Raw genomic sequence first — 17,323 nt, 5'->3', positions numbered from 1 at the left:
GAAGGAAGGAAGGAAGGAAGGAAGGAAGGGAGGAAGGAAGGAAGGGAGGAAGGAAGGAAGGAAGGGAGGGAGGAATGGAGGAAAGAAGGGTGTAATGTTCCCTTTTCAAACCCTTTTTGGGCAAACACTACTGCTCTGCCAGCATTTCAGAATGACAGCTGTTTTACCCTTTGTCATCTTGACCCCATTCTCCTTTGAAAATTCACCCCAAACTTCCAGAACTTCATCTGATACCATTTAATGAGGCTGGAATCAGATACCGTCAGCACAGGCAGCAGCTGTGTTCCAGAGCCCCTAAGCGGCCACTGCTGGCAGGAAGGCTAGGGCTGAGCCTCCAGGACCCAGGGTCCCCTTCAACCAGCACAGCGCCACTTTTATCAGTTTTATATCTTGGGCTTCTGCGTAGGATTTTATTTGAACAAGGAGTTCTGAAGCTGAGAAGTTGGAAAGCCACTGGCCCCATGCAAGAACCTTTTTCTACAGATGAGGAGACAGAAGCCAAGGCTTTTAACTCATGGCCAGACCCCTCTCCTCTGTTTCAGGAAAGGCAGCCAAGCAGCTCCAGCAAGATGTCACTTTATCTCTGTTGTGCCTCAATTCCTGCTTCTCTACAAGAGCATAGCAACCTCTATCTTGCAGTCTTGTTCTGGGAATTAAATTAGACACAGTACGTGGCATGCAAGAACCAATGCTCTGGACTGAATGTGTCCCCTTCAAATTCATAAGTTGAAGTCTAACTCCCAGTGTGATGGTATTTGGAGGTGGAGCATTGGGGAGATAATTAGGTTTAGATGAAGTCATGAGGGTGGAGCCCCCAGAATGGGATTAGTGTCCTTATAAGGAGATGAAGGGACCAGAGCTGGCTCTCTTTCCACCATGTGAGGACATAGTGAGAAAATGACCATCGGCAATCCAGGAGAAGGGCACTCGCCAAGAACTCGACCATGCTACACTCTGATCTTGAACTTCCAAGCCTCCAGAACTATAAGAAATAAATGTCTGTTGTTTAAGGCACTTAGTTTGTGGTATTCAACTATAGCACTGTAGCAGCTTGAACTAGACAACCACCTATCACATCAGATACATGAACTATTTCACGTCTTTTCCTTAGAAAGAGGTGTGTTAAATGCTTCATAGGATTTCATCTAGTCCTCTTGTGCTCAGGGCCACAAGAGAAGGCTCAGATTACTGAAATATACTATATACCAGGGGTGCCCCCAAAATGTATGCAAGTCGACACTTTGGTCAACGTTGCTCAAGCAGTAGTTCGCTATAATCAGAAGTGTCTGGACGCTGATGGTAACCACTTTTAGCACCTTTTGTAATTGCAGAAGTCAAACGTGACTTGTATTCATCTTTTGTTATTGGTATATATTGAGTATTACAATTTTAATACAGTTTTCCTTTCTTAAAATGTGTATACATTTTTTTGATACACACCACACACACATACATGTATATACACACATACATATACACACCACACACCACACACCACACACACACACAGACTCTGTCACTGTCTGACCCCATAGGTATCTTCTTCTAACTGCTTTGTCTTGAACAACAAATTGCCATGGTACCAAAGGAAATGATCACACCTCAGGTTATTCTCATTTTCTTTCACACCTTGACATCCATGTGGAAATGATAGATGCCACTGAGCTGAGACAGTGACTTCTAGATCAGGCTGAACTTCCTCATTCTCTTTCTAAATTCTTAATGAATCTTAAAGAATACACCCATGGATGAAATTTACATCACTGATGAAAACACTAGGGAAGGGCAATACCCATAAGCCAGAACCTCTCAGAAAACTCCAGAAACTACAGTTTGAACATGACCAGCCTGAATGAAGAGCAGATGAGTCCTCAGTTACTTCAAGAACAGGAAGTAAAGGTAAGATGGCTTCACGTTGCTGCTCAGTGACAACCCCAGGGGCTTGGAATAACAGACACTGGGGACACCGGCAGATTCAGGAGTAGCTTTTCAAAGACAAAGCTCAGTTATCCTCAAGTGTCTGAGGAGAGTACTGATGCTCAGGTCCACACAGCATGGGAAGCCCCTTGGTTTTCCCAGGCAAAGTCAGCAGACAAGCAAAGGGAAGCCATGCAGGACCTGTCGTGCCACCCAGAGGAGAGGCCACTTCACCCGCCGTGCCAAACAAACAGAACAAAGAAATTCTGCTGCACAAAAGTGAGACCTTTTCCTTCTATCTCTTTTTCTGCTCCTTGTGGATAAATAGATCTGTACTCTGGCAAATTCAAGCTACAATTAAGACAATTATTTCCTTCTCCTCTTAATCCGATTCTGGGTGGATCAGGGACCCACCCAGTTCCAAACAGAGCCCATTTAAACTTGTATTACTCGGTCATCCTCTGTGAGATTGAACAAAAAGAGAATTACTGTTCACTTGAAAAGATTCAGCTGTTCAGTAAGAAGCTAGCCACCTGAGGAACCAGAGCCAAAGTCTACCTTTAAAACAGTGATATGGAGAAAATCTCTAAGGTGTATTGCAATGAGACTTAAGGAGCTATTAGGATTATAAAAGGAATGTCAGCAATATTGAAGATGGAACCATGTGCCAATAAAATAGAGTGGAGTGGAGGGAATGTGGAGGAGGTTGTGTATTGCTAAAGCTATCTAGGTCAAATACAACCCAAATGAGAAATTCAAATGGAAGTCAGAAGAAAACAGTGAAATGATGACTGACATGAGAAAAAAAAGCAAAAGAAGAAGGGAACAGATATAGGAGATCCAAAATATAACTAATCTGAATTCCAAGAGAAAGAAGAAGACAGAGGAAGTGATTACTACGGGACACTGTCTTTCACACTGGACGCCAAACATGTGCATGTGGTTCCAGGAAATAGCAGTGAAAGCTTAACACCCCCCAAAACAGAAATTTCCTGGAGATATTTTTTCATTTAAGTAGGAAAAAATTCTACAAGCATTTTGGCTAGAAAATAAATACATAGTGAGACTACGTGACAAAAAGCAATAGGCAAGTTGGCCTCAAGTCACTTATAAAACACTAAATAGGAAGAGACAAAGGAGTAACAACAACAGTTTTTTGAAATAAAAAAAATACACAATTTGAGATCTATACTCAGAGAAGGCCTTTCATGTAAGACTCAGGCACGTAAGGGCTTAGAAAATGTATTTTGCTTATGTCTTTATTGGTAAAATTTTATTTGACATTGAACTCTTCTTTAATATGATAGTAAATATTTTAAACCCCGTGAACCACGCAGTCTCTGTAGCAACTACTCAACTCTGCCATGGTAGCATGGAATCAGCCGTGGGTGATTTGTAGGCAAAGAGACATGGCTGTGTTCCAATAAAACTTTATTTACAAAAACAAGCCCTAGTTTGCTGGCCCCCGTTCCACATGGTAAAATGAAATCCAGAGGTCATGAATGAGTAAATCACAGCATATATTAAGGAAGCAATTAGTGTTACTAAACTAAATTAGAGAAAGATACAAAAGACAAAATAGGTAATATAATCATTTAAGTGAAATGATCTTGACCTAAATTGCAAAATGTTACTAACCGAAAGATATAGGTTTCAGAAAGAAGAGAAAATAGAAAAGTGTGCTACACTGCTTCCCTTACATGGGCAGAGGTGGGTGGTAGGCTAGTGGTAAGAAAAATGAAGGTTAAAAAAATGCTTTTGGAAAGTTTGAAGGGAACCTCTAGTAGAATTTAAAATAGGAGACTTTTCCAAAACATTGCAGAATTAAAAAGCAATGGAAAAAAAAATAAGGTTCATTTTGCAAGAGACAAAAACCAAACAAAAAAAACAACATCAACAACAAAGGAAAGGAAGAAAACATAAAGCCAGAAGCCAGAAAGCATAAAACCAGAAGACAAAAATCATACCAAATATATGTGTTATAATCAGTGGAAATCAGTTGAATACTTATTAAGAGACAAATATCCAGATTAAATACATTGACTATAAAAAATCCATTTGATGGAAGATACACAAGCTAATATATAAAAAGATGGGCAGGCCGGCCGAGTGGCGCGTTGGTTAAGAGCTGGCCTGGGAAGCCAGAGGGCCCCGGTTCGGATTCCACATATGAGGGCCAGTGACAATGCCCTCTACCGCTAAGATGCTGAACAACAGCTCAACCTGGAGCTGGGCTGCTGTGAGTCGCCAGCAACAGCAGGTGGGTTGCCATGGGCTACCATGTGTAGCCAGCAGCCAGCGTGAGCGGTCCAGGACATGGATTCTTTGAAAAATCCAATAAAATAGACAACCTTTCAGGACTTCTCAGTGAAGACAAAAAGGAAGAAAACACAATCCATGATGTGGGAAATGAGAAAGATAGAAAAGAAAGGAAATATTGGGGGGGGGGGAAGAATTTCATGTAGAATTCTATGCTAAAAGGTTAAACCTCAATGAGAAGGAAAATGGAAAATAAGAAAACAAAGATTATCAAGTCTGACAATCATAATAGCCCACTATCCATGAAGAAATAGAAACCCGTCTCCAAGAATTGCATCCATAAAAGGAGCTATGCCCAAATGTTTTATGGCCAAGTTCTTTCAAACCTTCAAGGAACACATAATTCTTACACTATTTAAACTGTTCCAGATTGCAGCAAAAAATATAGTGTCACCATGCGCTTTATGAAGTTAACATAAACTTGATACAAAAATGTGACACAGATAGCACAATAAAATAAAACATAGTAATTTCACATAGAAATACAGATGCAAAGCAGAAATAAACTATTTAGTATAATGCAGCAATATAAAAAAGAGTAATAACTGATCAGATAGGCTTTAATCCAAGAATACACAGAGGATAATTTTATGAAATCACATTTATCAAATCAATTTCAACAAAAAGGTTAATATGAATGAATATCAAAAAAGCAGCACTGATAAAATTAAAAATTCATTATTGATAAAATTATTCCATAAACTATAGGAAGATACTTCCTTGAAATGATGAAGTGTATTAATCTGAAACCAATAATCAATGTCATATCTAATGTCGAAATACCAAAGCAGCATTTCCCAACTTCATTGTCATAATCAGTTTTCCAGCACATGTTAGTAAGTGTGATTAAAAGTAAAGTGTAAACAATAGTTCTAAAGTAGTTTGGGAAGTAAATAGAAAGACATGTCATATGTCTTAACAGGAGGAGGTCTCTGTGATAAAGATGTCACTGTTCAAATTAATCTATACATCCAAAAACATGATTAATATGTGACTGTGTGTGTGTTGGGGGAGGGAGAGGTATAACATGACAAAAGGAGTCTAGAATTTTTCTGGAAGAATGAATATGCAAGGACAGACCAGATAATTTTGAAAAAGAATATTCATCCAGGGAACTTAAACCAGAAAATATTCAAATGTATTATTAACCCATAGAAATTAAAATAATGTGGCACCAATGCTAAAGAGACAGATAAATGGGACACAAGTGGGAGTCCCAAAATAGATGCAAGATTCTAATATAACAAAGGTGGTTTTCCAAATAAGACAGGAAAGGATAGATTATTCAATGTCCTTTAAGCATATCTGGCTAACCATTTCATGACGAATATAGTTAGACATTACCTACCAACATATAAAAATGAATTCCAGGTAGATTACAAATGATGTTCTAAAAGAACCAGGAGAAAAATAGAGGTTATCTGACTCACACCAGGAAAGATCTTTCCAAGAATCCCCGAGAAGGCACAATCCATGAAAACACAGATTAAAATATGTGACTACACAAGAAATGGTATATGTCCATATACTGTTAAAAGCCACAAAAACAATACAAGGCAAAAAAACCCAACAATGCAAAAAAAAAAAAGAAAAGAATTGTTAAATAGATATGAGGGTTATAATACGTTAAATACCCCCCATCTTGACTCCCTTTTTAGTAAACCTATCTCCCTGTCTGCCTGCCGTCCATTTGCCATTTTGATTCCATAAAAGGTGGACACCAGCCTGGCAAGCAGGAGGACACGATTCAGAAGAGTGTCCCCTTTAGCCAGAAACAGGGGCAGCTGCCCTCCACAGGGAGACTGTGGGGAAAATGGAGAAGGAGACAGGGGAAAGAGGCAGTAGGTTGTTCCGAGCTCCCCTCTCAAAAAGGAACAGAGAGGTATTTAAGAAGATAAGGGTGGGAGTAAAGTCACTTTTTCCCACCCTCCACTCTGGGAGATGACATAGAAGGGCTACCACATCTATTAAAGTGGCAGCCAGTGTCACTGGGCGGAGAGCCAGCCTGGGCTGGCACACGTGTGTGGCGTGATGTGGAAGGAACACACAGGGCTCTCCATGTGTTCAGACAGAGATGGAAAGGTGTTGAGGATTTGGCTCAGGAGCTTGTGAAAGGTGCTCGTGGGCGCTGGAGGGACAAAGTGATTCCCTGGCTAATGGCAGCAGAGCAGGTGTTACCCCAGCCAGGAGCCAAAGGGAGTCACGGACAAACCCTGAGTGTCTGTTGCAGCAGTCAAGACTCAGTGGGGCTGGGTCAGCTAGCAGGACAATGGTTCCTAGGGACTCATCGGGGACAAGGGCATGATGGCAGGGACTAGTACTCAGGGACCAGTCACTAGACTGAACCAGCCTCCCCAGTGCAGGACACTAAAAATCAACACGAAGGGTTAGCCGAGGGCCCTAATTTGCTATTCCCCCCAGACACACACACACACACCCCACCGTGAGGCTATGTGAGCCCTGGCCCACTGGCTCACTGAAAGGCAAATCTGAAAGGCTGAGTTATCCAAAAATGGCTAAGTATATAAAGACATTGCTTAAATGATCAGATTTGATGGGGCCTTTTGGATTTCACTAAAATGTGTGTGTATGTTTCTGCAGAGGTTCATGAAAAGGATCACAGTGGTTTTTGGGAAAATTAAAAAGCTCCATTTTCTCAGCACATCTGAATATAGCATGAGAAAACTGACAACGCAGTCTATACAATAAATAATCATTAATGTCGTCAATGTATAAAAGGAGCTTACAAATAGAAAAGAAATAAAAATACATAGCTTTATGAAATATAGCCCAAAAGCACAGACAGGCAATTTCATATCACAAAAGTCAAAATATAAATGACTCATTGAAATATGGGGGAAGATTGTGCAAATAGTAAAAACATATGCAATTTAAAAATGAGAAGCCACTATGCAAGTGCCCAGCTGAAACCAAATAGCAAGGCTGAAAGACAGCAAACCTGCCAGACAAGGAAAAGGCCTTAGAAACATGTCCTCACAGCCAAACCTGAAGCCATGAAGTCACAATCACAACAGTGCCTCAGTCACCAAGGGTTGTCTCCTTCAAGTCAGGCCTGTCTGCAGCCTGATTTGAAAGTCAGCTGTTGTTCAGAGCATTGTTAGGATGCATTGTAGATGTCTTCTGAGCCTGCAGCACATTTTTTTGAATATGATGGTAAATCTTTGTTGACAGGCTCCTCTTGTGGAAAGAGCCCAAATTAATTTAAAACCAACTCTGGTTATACTATTTATGACTGGCAAAAGGTTTTCTTATAAATGTGCTCTGGAGGCAATGACAAAAGAGGCCTTCCAGAGCTTGGCGGCAGCTCACGGAAATAAATGTTTTCAATGGCATGGGAGGAAGATTGTTTTGGCAGTATCTCTCTCACCTGAGCTGTGGAAAGGTCTCCCAACTGATCTATCCACAGTCTTCTTCTCACTAAGCCTTTGATATTTTGACATGTAGACTTGATCATGGCATCCCTGTTTCGGGTCATCTTTGGATAAAAACAAAAACTCATAGAATGGCTCGAAAGCCTTCTTTGATCCAGACCCTCTTTCTCCAGCTTCATCTAACAGCAGTTATCTCTTAGCCTTTTGGCTCTGGCCACACTGGCCTTCTGGAAAACCTTCATCAATATCAGGCCAGCCCTGTCCAAGTCTTTGCCCATTCTGTTCCCTCCCTTCCCCTTTTAGCCACTGAACGCCTCTTCATTCTACAGATCTCAGCTTGTAGGTCAAGCCTTTCTTCCCAACAAGATTTTTCTGCCTTTCCCTGCTCAGGGGTATTTTTCAATAGATATTTCAAGGCACCACCCACATCCTCTTCACTGTAGTTTTGGATTTCTATGTGCTAATCTGATTAATGTCTATCTCCCCATGGAGATTAGAAGTCTGCAGGAAGGCAAGGCTCCCAACTGTTTTTAGTCAGTGCATCATTGCACGAAGCCCAGCATATAGGAAGTTCTCGATAAATAGCAGGCAAATAAAGAAGAACTTCTGTTTAATATGCTTGTGAGGGGGACATGGTGCAAGGGGACCACAGTAATCCCCCCATCCCTCTTTGTAGCTCTCTGTGGCTCACCCCTCAGGAAATGAGTCTATTTCCTTGAACCTACTGACTTGCTGCCCTCGTGACTTGCTTTCACTGCAGAATGAGGCAGCGGTGACCCTGGGCCAGTATCTGGGTAGCTCTTAGGAAGCCTGGCAGCATCTGCCTTGGCTCTCTTGGAGAGCTGTAAGAAAGTTGGGTTAGACCACGGGAGGAAGCGAGGCCACCAATTCTGACAGCCGGTCCCGACAGCTGGATAAGCTGGGCTTTGACTCATTCCTGACCCAAAGAATCCCAGCCATAAAATAGTGTTTCTTTAAGCCCCTAAATTTTGGGATGGTTTGCGGTGTAGTAAGAGTAACTGAAAAACTGGTCTCTTATCTTAAAATCATAATGGCTCTTAGGCTCTCTCCACGCCATTATCTCCAAGAGATCAACCTTTTCCATAAAAATCAGGGGCCCAATCCCTTTGTACCTGCAGCAGGAAACACAGTCTCTGATTATCTTGGGAATCCACAAGAGTTAGAGTCATTGTATGTCATTTAGAAGTCATTATATGTACTTGCCCTTTTTCCTTGCTGATTTTCACATACAACCCTCTGAAACGTTGCTATGTATTTAGTGGTGCATATTTTCAGCTCCATTAAGGCAGGGATGTGTTTGCCTTCGTCTCCAGTGGTTCTTTGCTGTCTGACATATAGTAGATGCTCAATAAAATTTTGCTGAATGAATGAATGAATCATTCTCTGCCTCACTGCTTTCACCTGACAAGCCCCTTGCCAGCTCTGCCTCCTGCAAACATCCTATTTTAAAACATATTTTCCCTGCTCACCACTGTGCTGTCTGCTGTCTTTTTTATTTTAACATAATTCTCAAATATTGTATGTCTACATGAGTCACAGCTCAGCCCAATGCTGCCTCCTTTGATGCAGAGATAATAGTAATGACCAGGTCCAATAATAATGCTTATTTATGTATTTAAATCAGATCAGATATTCAGAGTTCAGACACATAATTACGCGTTCAGTAAATGTTGCCCCTTTCATCCCTTTTTCTTGAATGCTCTCTCTTTCTCAGGCCTCCAGGGGCACCCATTCCTCATGGCAATATCCTCATGTCAACATATGTCAGTGATGGTCTCTGAATCATATGGAGTCTGATAAAATCACCAGCTGCCTTGTACGATGGCCTGTATTTTATGAAAAAGAAAGCCTGGGTTTCAATCTCGGGCCAACGTTTTTTCCACCCAGCACACTACCTTGGAAGCTAGTGGGCTCTAGACAAAGGGATGCAAGTTTTTTTACCCTTCCTTCTTTCTTTCGTACGTTGACGGCTAACACCTTCATATTCTCTCCCTTCCTCTCCATGATCAGAACTTGTTTTTTAGAAAACATTCACGCCAAGGTATACATGACTGACAACAATCTCAAATGTGCTTCCCCCACTCACAAAGGGGCTCTGAATTTCAGCCAAACATTTAGGGCGCAGAAAGAAAACAAGACTGACAAGATGTAGACTTGAGAGCAGGGAAGTCAGTTTCCTACCTACCATCACACCATTCAGTCCCGAGGCCCTGGTGGGGAGGGGCTGGTGAGGGAGGGCGTGTGGAGGCAGGGAGCAGACAGCCTTTTCACTGTATAGAGGACAGCCTTTGGGGACAAAACGGAGAGTTCTCACTCACACACCTGATCATCCTGGGCCAAGTCTTCCACACGTGGGCGCTTTGCTTTTCAGCTCCATATACCACAGCCATGTCTGCCCTGGTTTTAGCTTCTAATCCCACTGTTCTGGCAGCCTAGGGCAGACCGATAACCTCTTCTTCCCAAGAGAGTACTTGTCATACTTAAGAGCTTATGTCCCTTGTGTATGATAATATAATGGCGTATTTATTCTTCTGTTTACATTTTGCATGAAAAATATACTTTAGTTACTAAAAACAAATAAAATGCCATTGATGGCCCAGCAGAAGTAGTCAGCCTTCAAGTCCCTGCTCAGTCAACAGCGGTATTTCTAGAAGCTTCCACAGTGACCTCTAGACAGGGTTAACTGTTATATTTTTTAGCACTTGTATAATGCCGCTTTGAGGACCAATCTCACGGACTTGGGATAATTGTCGCTAATTTGTCTCCTTAACTAGATTGTGAGGCTCTTGGGGGCCAGAAATATGCTTTATTCATCTTTTTATTCTGTTTAACTCAGTACCTGGTACTTATTATACAGTCAGTAAATCCTGGAAGATACAGTCTCTTACTCATGTGGTGTCAAGAAATTGGGCATCACAGATCTGATAGGTTTAGGGGTCTTTCGTCCTGCTGAGCAGCCTGGTTGGACACTGTTAACTATAAAATTTCAATTTCCCTCCTGTGACACCACATTAGGATTTAAAGGAAACCTAGTGATTCTGGGTGCTCCTGTCTTATTGCAACCCCCCTCCATCATAATATCTTCACCTCATCTTCCCCAAGAGAGCAGATCTAAGAGGGAGGCTTTGATTAGACCAGTCCCCCTTCCTCTAGAGGACCGCAGGACCCAGCCCACTATGCTCATGTCCCCAGTAATCGCTCAGTCACCACCCAGAGTCCCAGACTCCCAGTCCCCTATCATCACCTGAGCTTCTTCCATCATCTATTCAGTATGGCCCCTAATTTGATCCAGTTTATGTCCCTTCCCAAACATCCTCTCTTCAGGTGGTCCCTAAGATCAAGTCAGTCATCAGTAATGGTCCCTACAATCCTCAGTCCCTAGAACAGTCCCTAGAATCCTAGAAGTTAAAGAGCAACACACAACCTTCTTGACTGGTCTTACTTTAAATTTATGACCATAAGTCTCAACAGGACCTCCTGGCGACTCTACTAAATTTCCATAATCTATCTACTCTGTCACCTCAAAGATTAATATTTCACATCTTTTTTTTTTTAATTGGGAAATTGGGGGAGGAGAACAATGTTGAGAAATTGGGGAGGGGGACCAGCCAAGTTGTTGTTCTTCAGTCTTAGTTGTGGAGGGCAACAGTTGCCATCTGGCTGCCAGTTGGCAGCTCGTGGCCTCTAAGCTCAAGGTGCTGTGTTCAATCTTAGTTGCGGGTGGGCATAGCCACCATCCCATGTGGGAGTCGAACCCAGCAGCCTTGTTGTTAAGAGCACACACTCTATCCACTGAGCCATCCAGGCGGCAGGCAGCTCAGCTCAAGTGCTGAGTTCAGTCTTAGTTGAGGGCGGGTATAGCCCACCATCAAACAGGCAGTCTAGTTGTTAGGAGCATGTGCTCTCACCAGCTGAGCTATCCTGCCACCTGTTGGCAGCTCAGCAACAGCTCAGCTCGGGCGCAGCATCACTGGCCCATGTGGGAATTGAACCGGCGGCCCTGTTGTTCAGAGCTTGCACTGTTAAGCTAACTCTTAAGCAACTGAGCCATTCGGCAGGCCCTTCACATCTTTTTTATTTTTTTGCTCCTCAAACCATCATCATTTCTTACTCCTTCCTCTCTCTTAGATGATGGTCTTGCTACTTATTCCACTGAGGACATAAATATATTCTGAAGAGACCTTTACCTCTCCCCCTCCACTGTGTTTTTTCATCACTTCCCAACCCTCCACTTGGGCACTGACTCTCATCTCCTGCCTTGCCTCTACTACCAGCGTCTCTCTATTCCATCATTCCCATCAGAATATGGACGTGATATCTTTTCTCCCACCTTTGAGAATTCTCTCTAGATCCTTTCCACTATACTCTATTTCCTTGCTCCACGGTCTAGCAAAACCTTTCTAAAGAGTTGCCTATTTTCACAGTTTCCACTTCTTCATCTTCCACTCTCTCTAGAAAGCGCAGAACCAGGCTGTCGTTTCCATCACTCCACTGAGACTATTATCCTCAAAGGACCTCTTCATATCTGCATGGACCTCCCCTTGGCCCCATCTAACGTCGATGCTGCCTTCCTCTGATGTGGCCTGGCAGCTGCGTGTGACACAGCTGAGTACTCTTGCTCTCCTGAAGCATTTCCCTTTGGCTTCGGGACCCCCGCACTCTTCTCCCTGGCCACTCCTTCTCAATTTCTTTTGCTGGTTGGTTCTCCTCCTTTGCCCAGCCCTCAAATATCAGAACGCCCAGAGGCTCAGTTCTTATCTGTTTTCTCTATATACTTTCTCCTATAGATCCTTCCATTCCTGTGCATTTAAATATGTTGAACATGTCCCAAGTTTATATAGTAGCCCAGCTTCGCCTCTTAGCTTCAATTCATGTCTAGCTGCCTGCAGTGCATCTCTACTTAGGTATTGAATGGACACCTCTTGACATAGACTATACAAAATAAACGCTCGTCTTTTACTCTCCCACCAGCCCCTTTTAACTCTGTCATTCTCTAGTTTTCCTGATCTCAGTAAAATGCACTATTTACCCAGATACTTAGGCCCCAGACCTGGGAATTATGTTTAATTCCTCTCTTTTTCTCACACCTTATGCCCACCTTTGAAATGAGTGCTGAATCTGATCACTTCTCACCTCTTCCACCTATCTCATCTGAGGGAGAGCATCAAGACCTTTCTTCCCTTGACTTCTCTACCAGCCTCCTAACTGGACTCCCTGCTTCCACTCTCACTCCCAAAACAGCCCACTCTCCACCCAGCAACCAGAATGATCCATTAAAAATATAAGACCAGCCACTCACCTGCTTCCAACCCTCTGATAGGATGGCTTCACATCACAATTAGAATATTATGCAAATTATACTTTGACCCAACAAATCCACATTACTTTGACCTTGTCTATATCCTCAGCCTCTTTTTGAACTTGTCTTCACCTTTAATTTCTATAGTTCATCCATGCTAGCCTCTTTGCTCTGCCTTGAACAAGTCAGGTTCTTTCCCATCTTTGCATTGGCTGTTCCCTCTGCCCAGAAAGCTCTTCCTCCCAGACTTTGCAAGCTTGTTCTTCACTTTAGTCAGGTGTATGCTCAAACACCACCTCTTCAGAGAGGACTTTCCTGACCACCCTCCTCCCATTGTCTTACTACTGTCCATCCTCTTATTCTGTTGACCTTTTACACAGTGCTTATTAATCCTGAATTCTTGGCACATATTTACTTGTTTATGTCTATCTCCCCCAAAAGAATATAAACATCTCACTGGCAAGGACTTTTCTGCCTTATTCATCCTAAGTGTCTAGAACAAGTACTCAATAAATACTTGACGAGTGAATAGATGCATGAATAAATGTGCGAATTCCAGGAGGAAGTAAGCATTGGCATGCAGAAAGGTAGATAAGTGGCTCAGGTAAAGAGTGTTATTTAAATAAATTCAAAGCTCTGATGTACTTTCAGGAGCAGAGTAAGCAGGAATGATGGGCAGGCTCAATGGAAGGTCAGCTAGTGGACTCAAAAAGGCCTCTCGAGTAGCCCCATCAGATAGAAATTTCTACAATGATGAAAATGTTCTGTATCTTAGCTGTCCAAAACAGTAGCCATTGGCCACATGGAGCTATTGAGTACTTGAAATGTGGCTAGTGGGACTGAGGAACTGAATATTAATTTTCTTTTGTTTAATTCACATTAAATAGCCACATGTAGCTGGTGGCTATAGAATTAGACAGTGAAACTCCAGAACTTGAAGAATTCCTTACCCCCACTTGTGATTTTAGGATAATAATGCATACCTCACTGAGCTGTTGAGAGGACTAATGAAATAGAAAGCCTTGTCAAATGTCTGAAACAGAGCTGGCCCTCAGAAAATAATAGCTGCTTTCATTACAGAGTTATAAATTAAAGTACTTTAAGTACATATCAGTTAAATTTGGCTCTTAAGTGTCGGAGAAAGACTTTTATTGATTTGTATCATAATTTTTTGTTTACCAGAGTTAGTGGATAACCAATGTGCGCGTTTATATTTGAGCTCACAAACTAAAAATAGCCAACAACCATTTTGGGATCTCACGAAGGCCTTTCAGTGATAGATGCCAAGTGGATCAGCTTGCTGATACTTCTAATGAGCTAATTAGTTTTGACAACAGCTAATTTAGCATTTGCAAAATTTGGATTTGTAGCATTACTGTATTATTTTCAAACAGTGTCATTTGCAACTTCCCAAATGTTTTTGGATAACAGTAGAGTTTGCCTTCATATTTACTGTTAAAATAAAGGGGAAAGTACTTACTGGAAACATTATGTTGAATTCTTTAAAGCTTACATTGGTTTGGACATAAAATCATTTTTTGTGTGTGTCAGTGGCTCACCATGTCTTCTTCCACACTGAATCCAGAATATAAAATTAACACAGATCTAGAGCATAAGCAGACCATTATAACTGGCCCTTAGGAATAATCTAATCTAATAAGAAAATTACACATTTGTCCAGAATAAGCATGGTGCTTATTTTTAGGTCAAGAGAATCTGAGGTCCACAGAAGCGGAGGTGGAAGTGGCACTCCACAGCCCCTGCCTAGGTGCATGGTGGAGGCTCTGAGTCTTGAAAGAAGGATGTATTTAAATTAAACCAATACTTACAGGCATTGAGGAAAGTTGGTGTTCTTATTAAAGAGACCAATTCATCTGTATCAGTTGGAAGCTACTTTACAGTAGTTGAAAAAGTGCCATAGGAGAGCATGTAAATGAGACTGGAGTAGAAAGACAATGAAAATTCACTGTTCTACAAGGGAGGCGTTCCTAACTGCTCTCCTAGCTTTGCTGTTTGAAATGCAGATCCTTTATCATCGACCCCCGACTGTGAGTCTGGGGTAGCAGAAGGGGAAGAGGGCGAAGACCCTAAATACGAAGATGAAGTGTTGTAAAGACTTACCAATGGGCATCACTAAGAAAAAAGGCAGCCAGCAGAGGACGAAGCAGCCGACCACGATGCCCAGAGTTTTGGCCGCTTTCTTCTCCCGGGAAAACTTGAGGAGTCTCACGGAGAAGTGCGTCTTGTTTCTAGCGCTGGGCCCCGCGTTGCCTCCTACCGCGACATTTTTCCGATGGATGCGGAGCGTCACTTGCTCCGAGTCCGACTTGTCGGTCTTGAGGCCAGACTTGAGGCCCCGGCTCTCCCTCTTGGCCACCACGTAGACCCGGCAGTACATGACCAGGATGATGGCCAGCGGCAGGTAGAAGGAGCCCAGCGCAGAGAAGAGCACGTAGCCGGGTTCCTCGGTGATCTGGCAGACGGTCTCATCCTCAGGGGGCGGCTGCCTCCAGCCGAACAGAGGCCCGATGGAGATGACAAGGGAGAGCGCCCAGACACAGAGCAGAGCCATGACACCCCTCTTCTGGGTGACGATGGTGGGGTAGCGCAGCGGGTAGCTCACGCCGATGTACCGGTCGATGGAGATGATGCAGAGCCCCATGATGGACGCGGTGCAGCACAGGACATCCACCGCCGCCCAGATACTGCAGAAGACCCTGCCAAAGGCCCAGTAGCCCAGGATCTCGAAGATAGCAGAGAAGGGCAGCACGGTGGAGGTTAGTAGAAGGTCGGCCACGGCCAGGTTGACAATGTAGTAGTGAGTGACCGAGTGCAGATGCCGGTGGCAGGCCACGGAGAGGATCACGAGGATGTTCCCCAGTACTCCGAAAATGATGAGGCCCCCCAAGATCACCCCGAGCAGAATGGCCTTGGAAATGTTCACCGGTGCTGGCGGGTGAGTGCAGTTGGAGCTGTCGGAGGCATTTCCAGAGAGAAACACCATGGTCTCTGCTGGGCTGGGCGAGGTCCGTGTCTCGAGGGCCACCCCCGGGCGGGGGCGGAGGCGGGAGCGAGGGAGCAGGGAGTCAAAAGGTCTCGGCTCGGGGGAGCTTTGCCCGCTGGGGTTGGCTGGGGGTGACAGAGAGCGCACGGGTGGGTAGCAACCCCGGCCAGCCCTGGAAACCCTCAGAAGGCCACGCAAAGGGGCAGGGCATTAAAGGCGACATGGCCAGGAGTGCTCGGGGCTGCTCGCGGACCTCCTTCACCCGCTGCGCTGGCCGCAGGTCCCAACTCCCTACCGACCCGAGGCTTGGTGCCAACCTGGAGACAAGTTGCAAAACGCAATCCCAGAATTACGGAAGTCCGGTTTTCTGCACTGTCTGATCCCTTTTGATTAGAAGATTCAGCATTCTGCATGTAATTTGGAATTCAAAAATCCAATACCAGTCTCCCTCCAAACCACAAGCAAGTACCGGTCTGTCATCGACTCTCAAAGGCGGGGACCATTGACATCTGGGCACTTCTTCTGGTCCGCAGTAACCCACAGTGTGGCTGGCCCGCCGTGGACTCGTGATAGATCCAGCTTCTTTCTAGGCGCACATGCCTGGGGACAGGGATGTGAAACGTTTGCCAAGACAGGCGGCTGCGGAGCGTTGCATGCCCGCGTCCTTCTGAAAGAGCGCAAAGAGAAAGTCAGGGTGTAAGCCAGGAGCCGGGAGGAGTGAGGACGTGCGGCGCTCGACGGTTCGGACCGGGCTGGGAGCCCCGTGGACTCTGCAGTCCCGGAGCGGCTGGCCTTGCCGCAGCAGAGGCGCCGCAAGGGGGGACGGCGCTCGGTGCCCAGGCTGGGAAGCTGCCCTGGTGCGCTCCGCCGCGCCGCCTCCGGCTGGGTGGAAATCCCAAGCAAATGAAGTCCAAACTGCAGCGCCTGACGGCCAGGTGCCGAGCGACTGTACTGCGAAATTACTATCTCCGAAGCCCGCGAGGCGAGACTGCGGCTGCCGAGTGTGTGGCACCCAGCCGAGCTGGCAGAAACCGGAGGATCTACCCGGTTGCCACTTGTATGGGTTGCTTCGCAATCACCTGGAGAGGCCGGCGGGGGAGAGAAAACCGCTGCGACCCGGGAACTCAGGGCCAGTGCCACACGCACGCTCGCGCCGGAGGAATTCACACTTGGGTGTGTGGAGCGCGCGTGTCTGTCGACCAGCCAAGCCGGCCTGAGAGCCAGGTCCCGAGCAAAGCCTGGCGGGTCCCGAGGTCTGAGCGCTACCCTAAGTCTGTCCAGGAATCCATTCCAAACCATGGGTCAATGGTCCCGGAGGATTCGAGCCTCGAGCCAACCCAGGTGGGCTGTTGGTGTGTGTATGGTGGTGGC

General features: G+C 44.6%; 1 protein-coding gene across 5 annotated transcripts in view; it reads right to left on the bottom strand.

Moving 5' to 3' along the window:
- ADRA1A (adrenoceptor alpha 1A) overlaps positions 1-16,617 on the bottom strand; it is a 115,441-nt gene extending 98,824 nt beyond the window's left edge. For all 5 annotated transcript variants that reach the window (XR_002125909.1, XM_019659560.1, XM_019659562.1 and 2 more), the window contains exon 1: positions 15,070-16,617. Coding sequence is in view for 4 of the 5 variants with exons in the window: in XM_019659560.1 (XP_019515105.1) it covers positions 15,070-15,952 (883 nt within the window). In the remaining variant the exon portion in view is untranslated. The remainder of the gene's footprint in view (positions 1-15,069) is intronic.
- Between the last annotated feature and the right edge of the window lie 706 nt (positions 16,618-17,323).

Source organism: Hipposideros armiger, unplaced genomic scaffold, assembly GCF_001890085.2.
Source record: "Hipposideros armiger isolate ML-2016 unplaced genomic scaffold, ASM189008v1 scaffold_301, whole genome shotgun sequence".
NCBI lineage: Eukaryota > Metazoa > Chordata > Mammalia > Chiroptera > Hipposideridae > Hipposideros > Hipposideros armiger.
The sequence above is the reverse complement of the archived record's forward strand: the minus strand, read 5'-3'. Positions and strand labels throughout refer to the sequence as shown.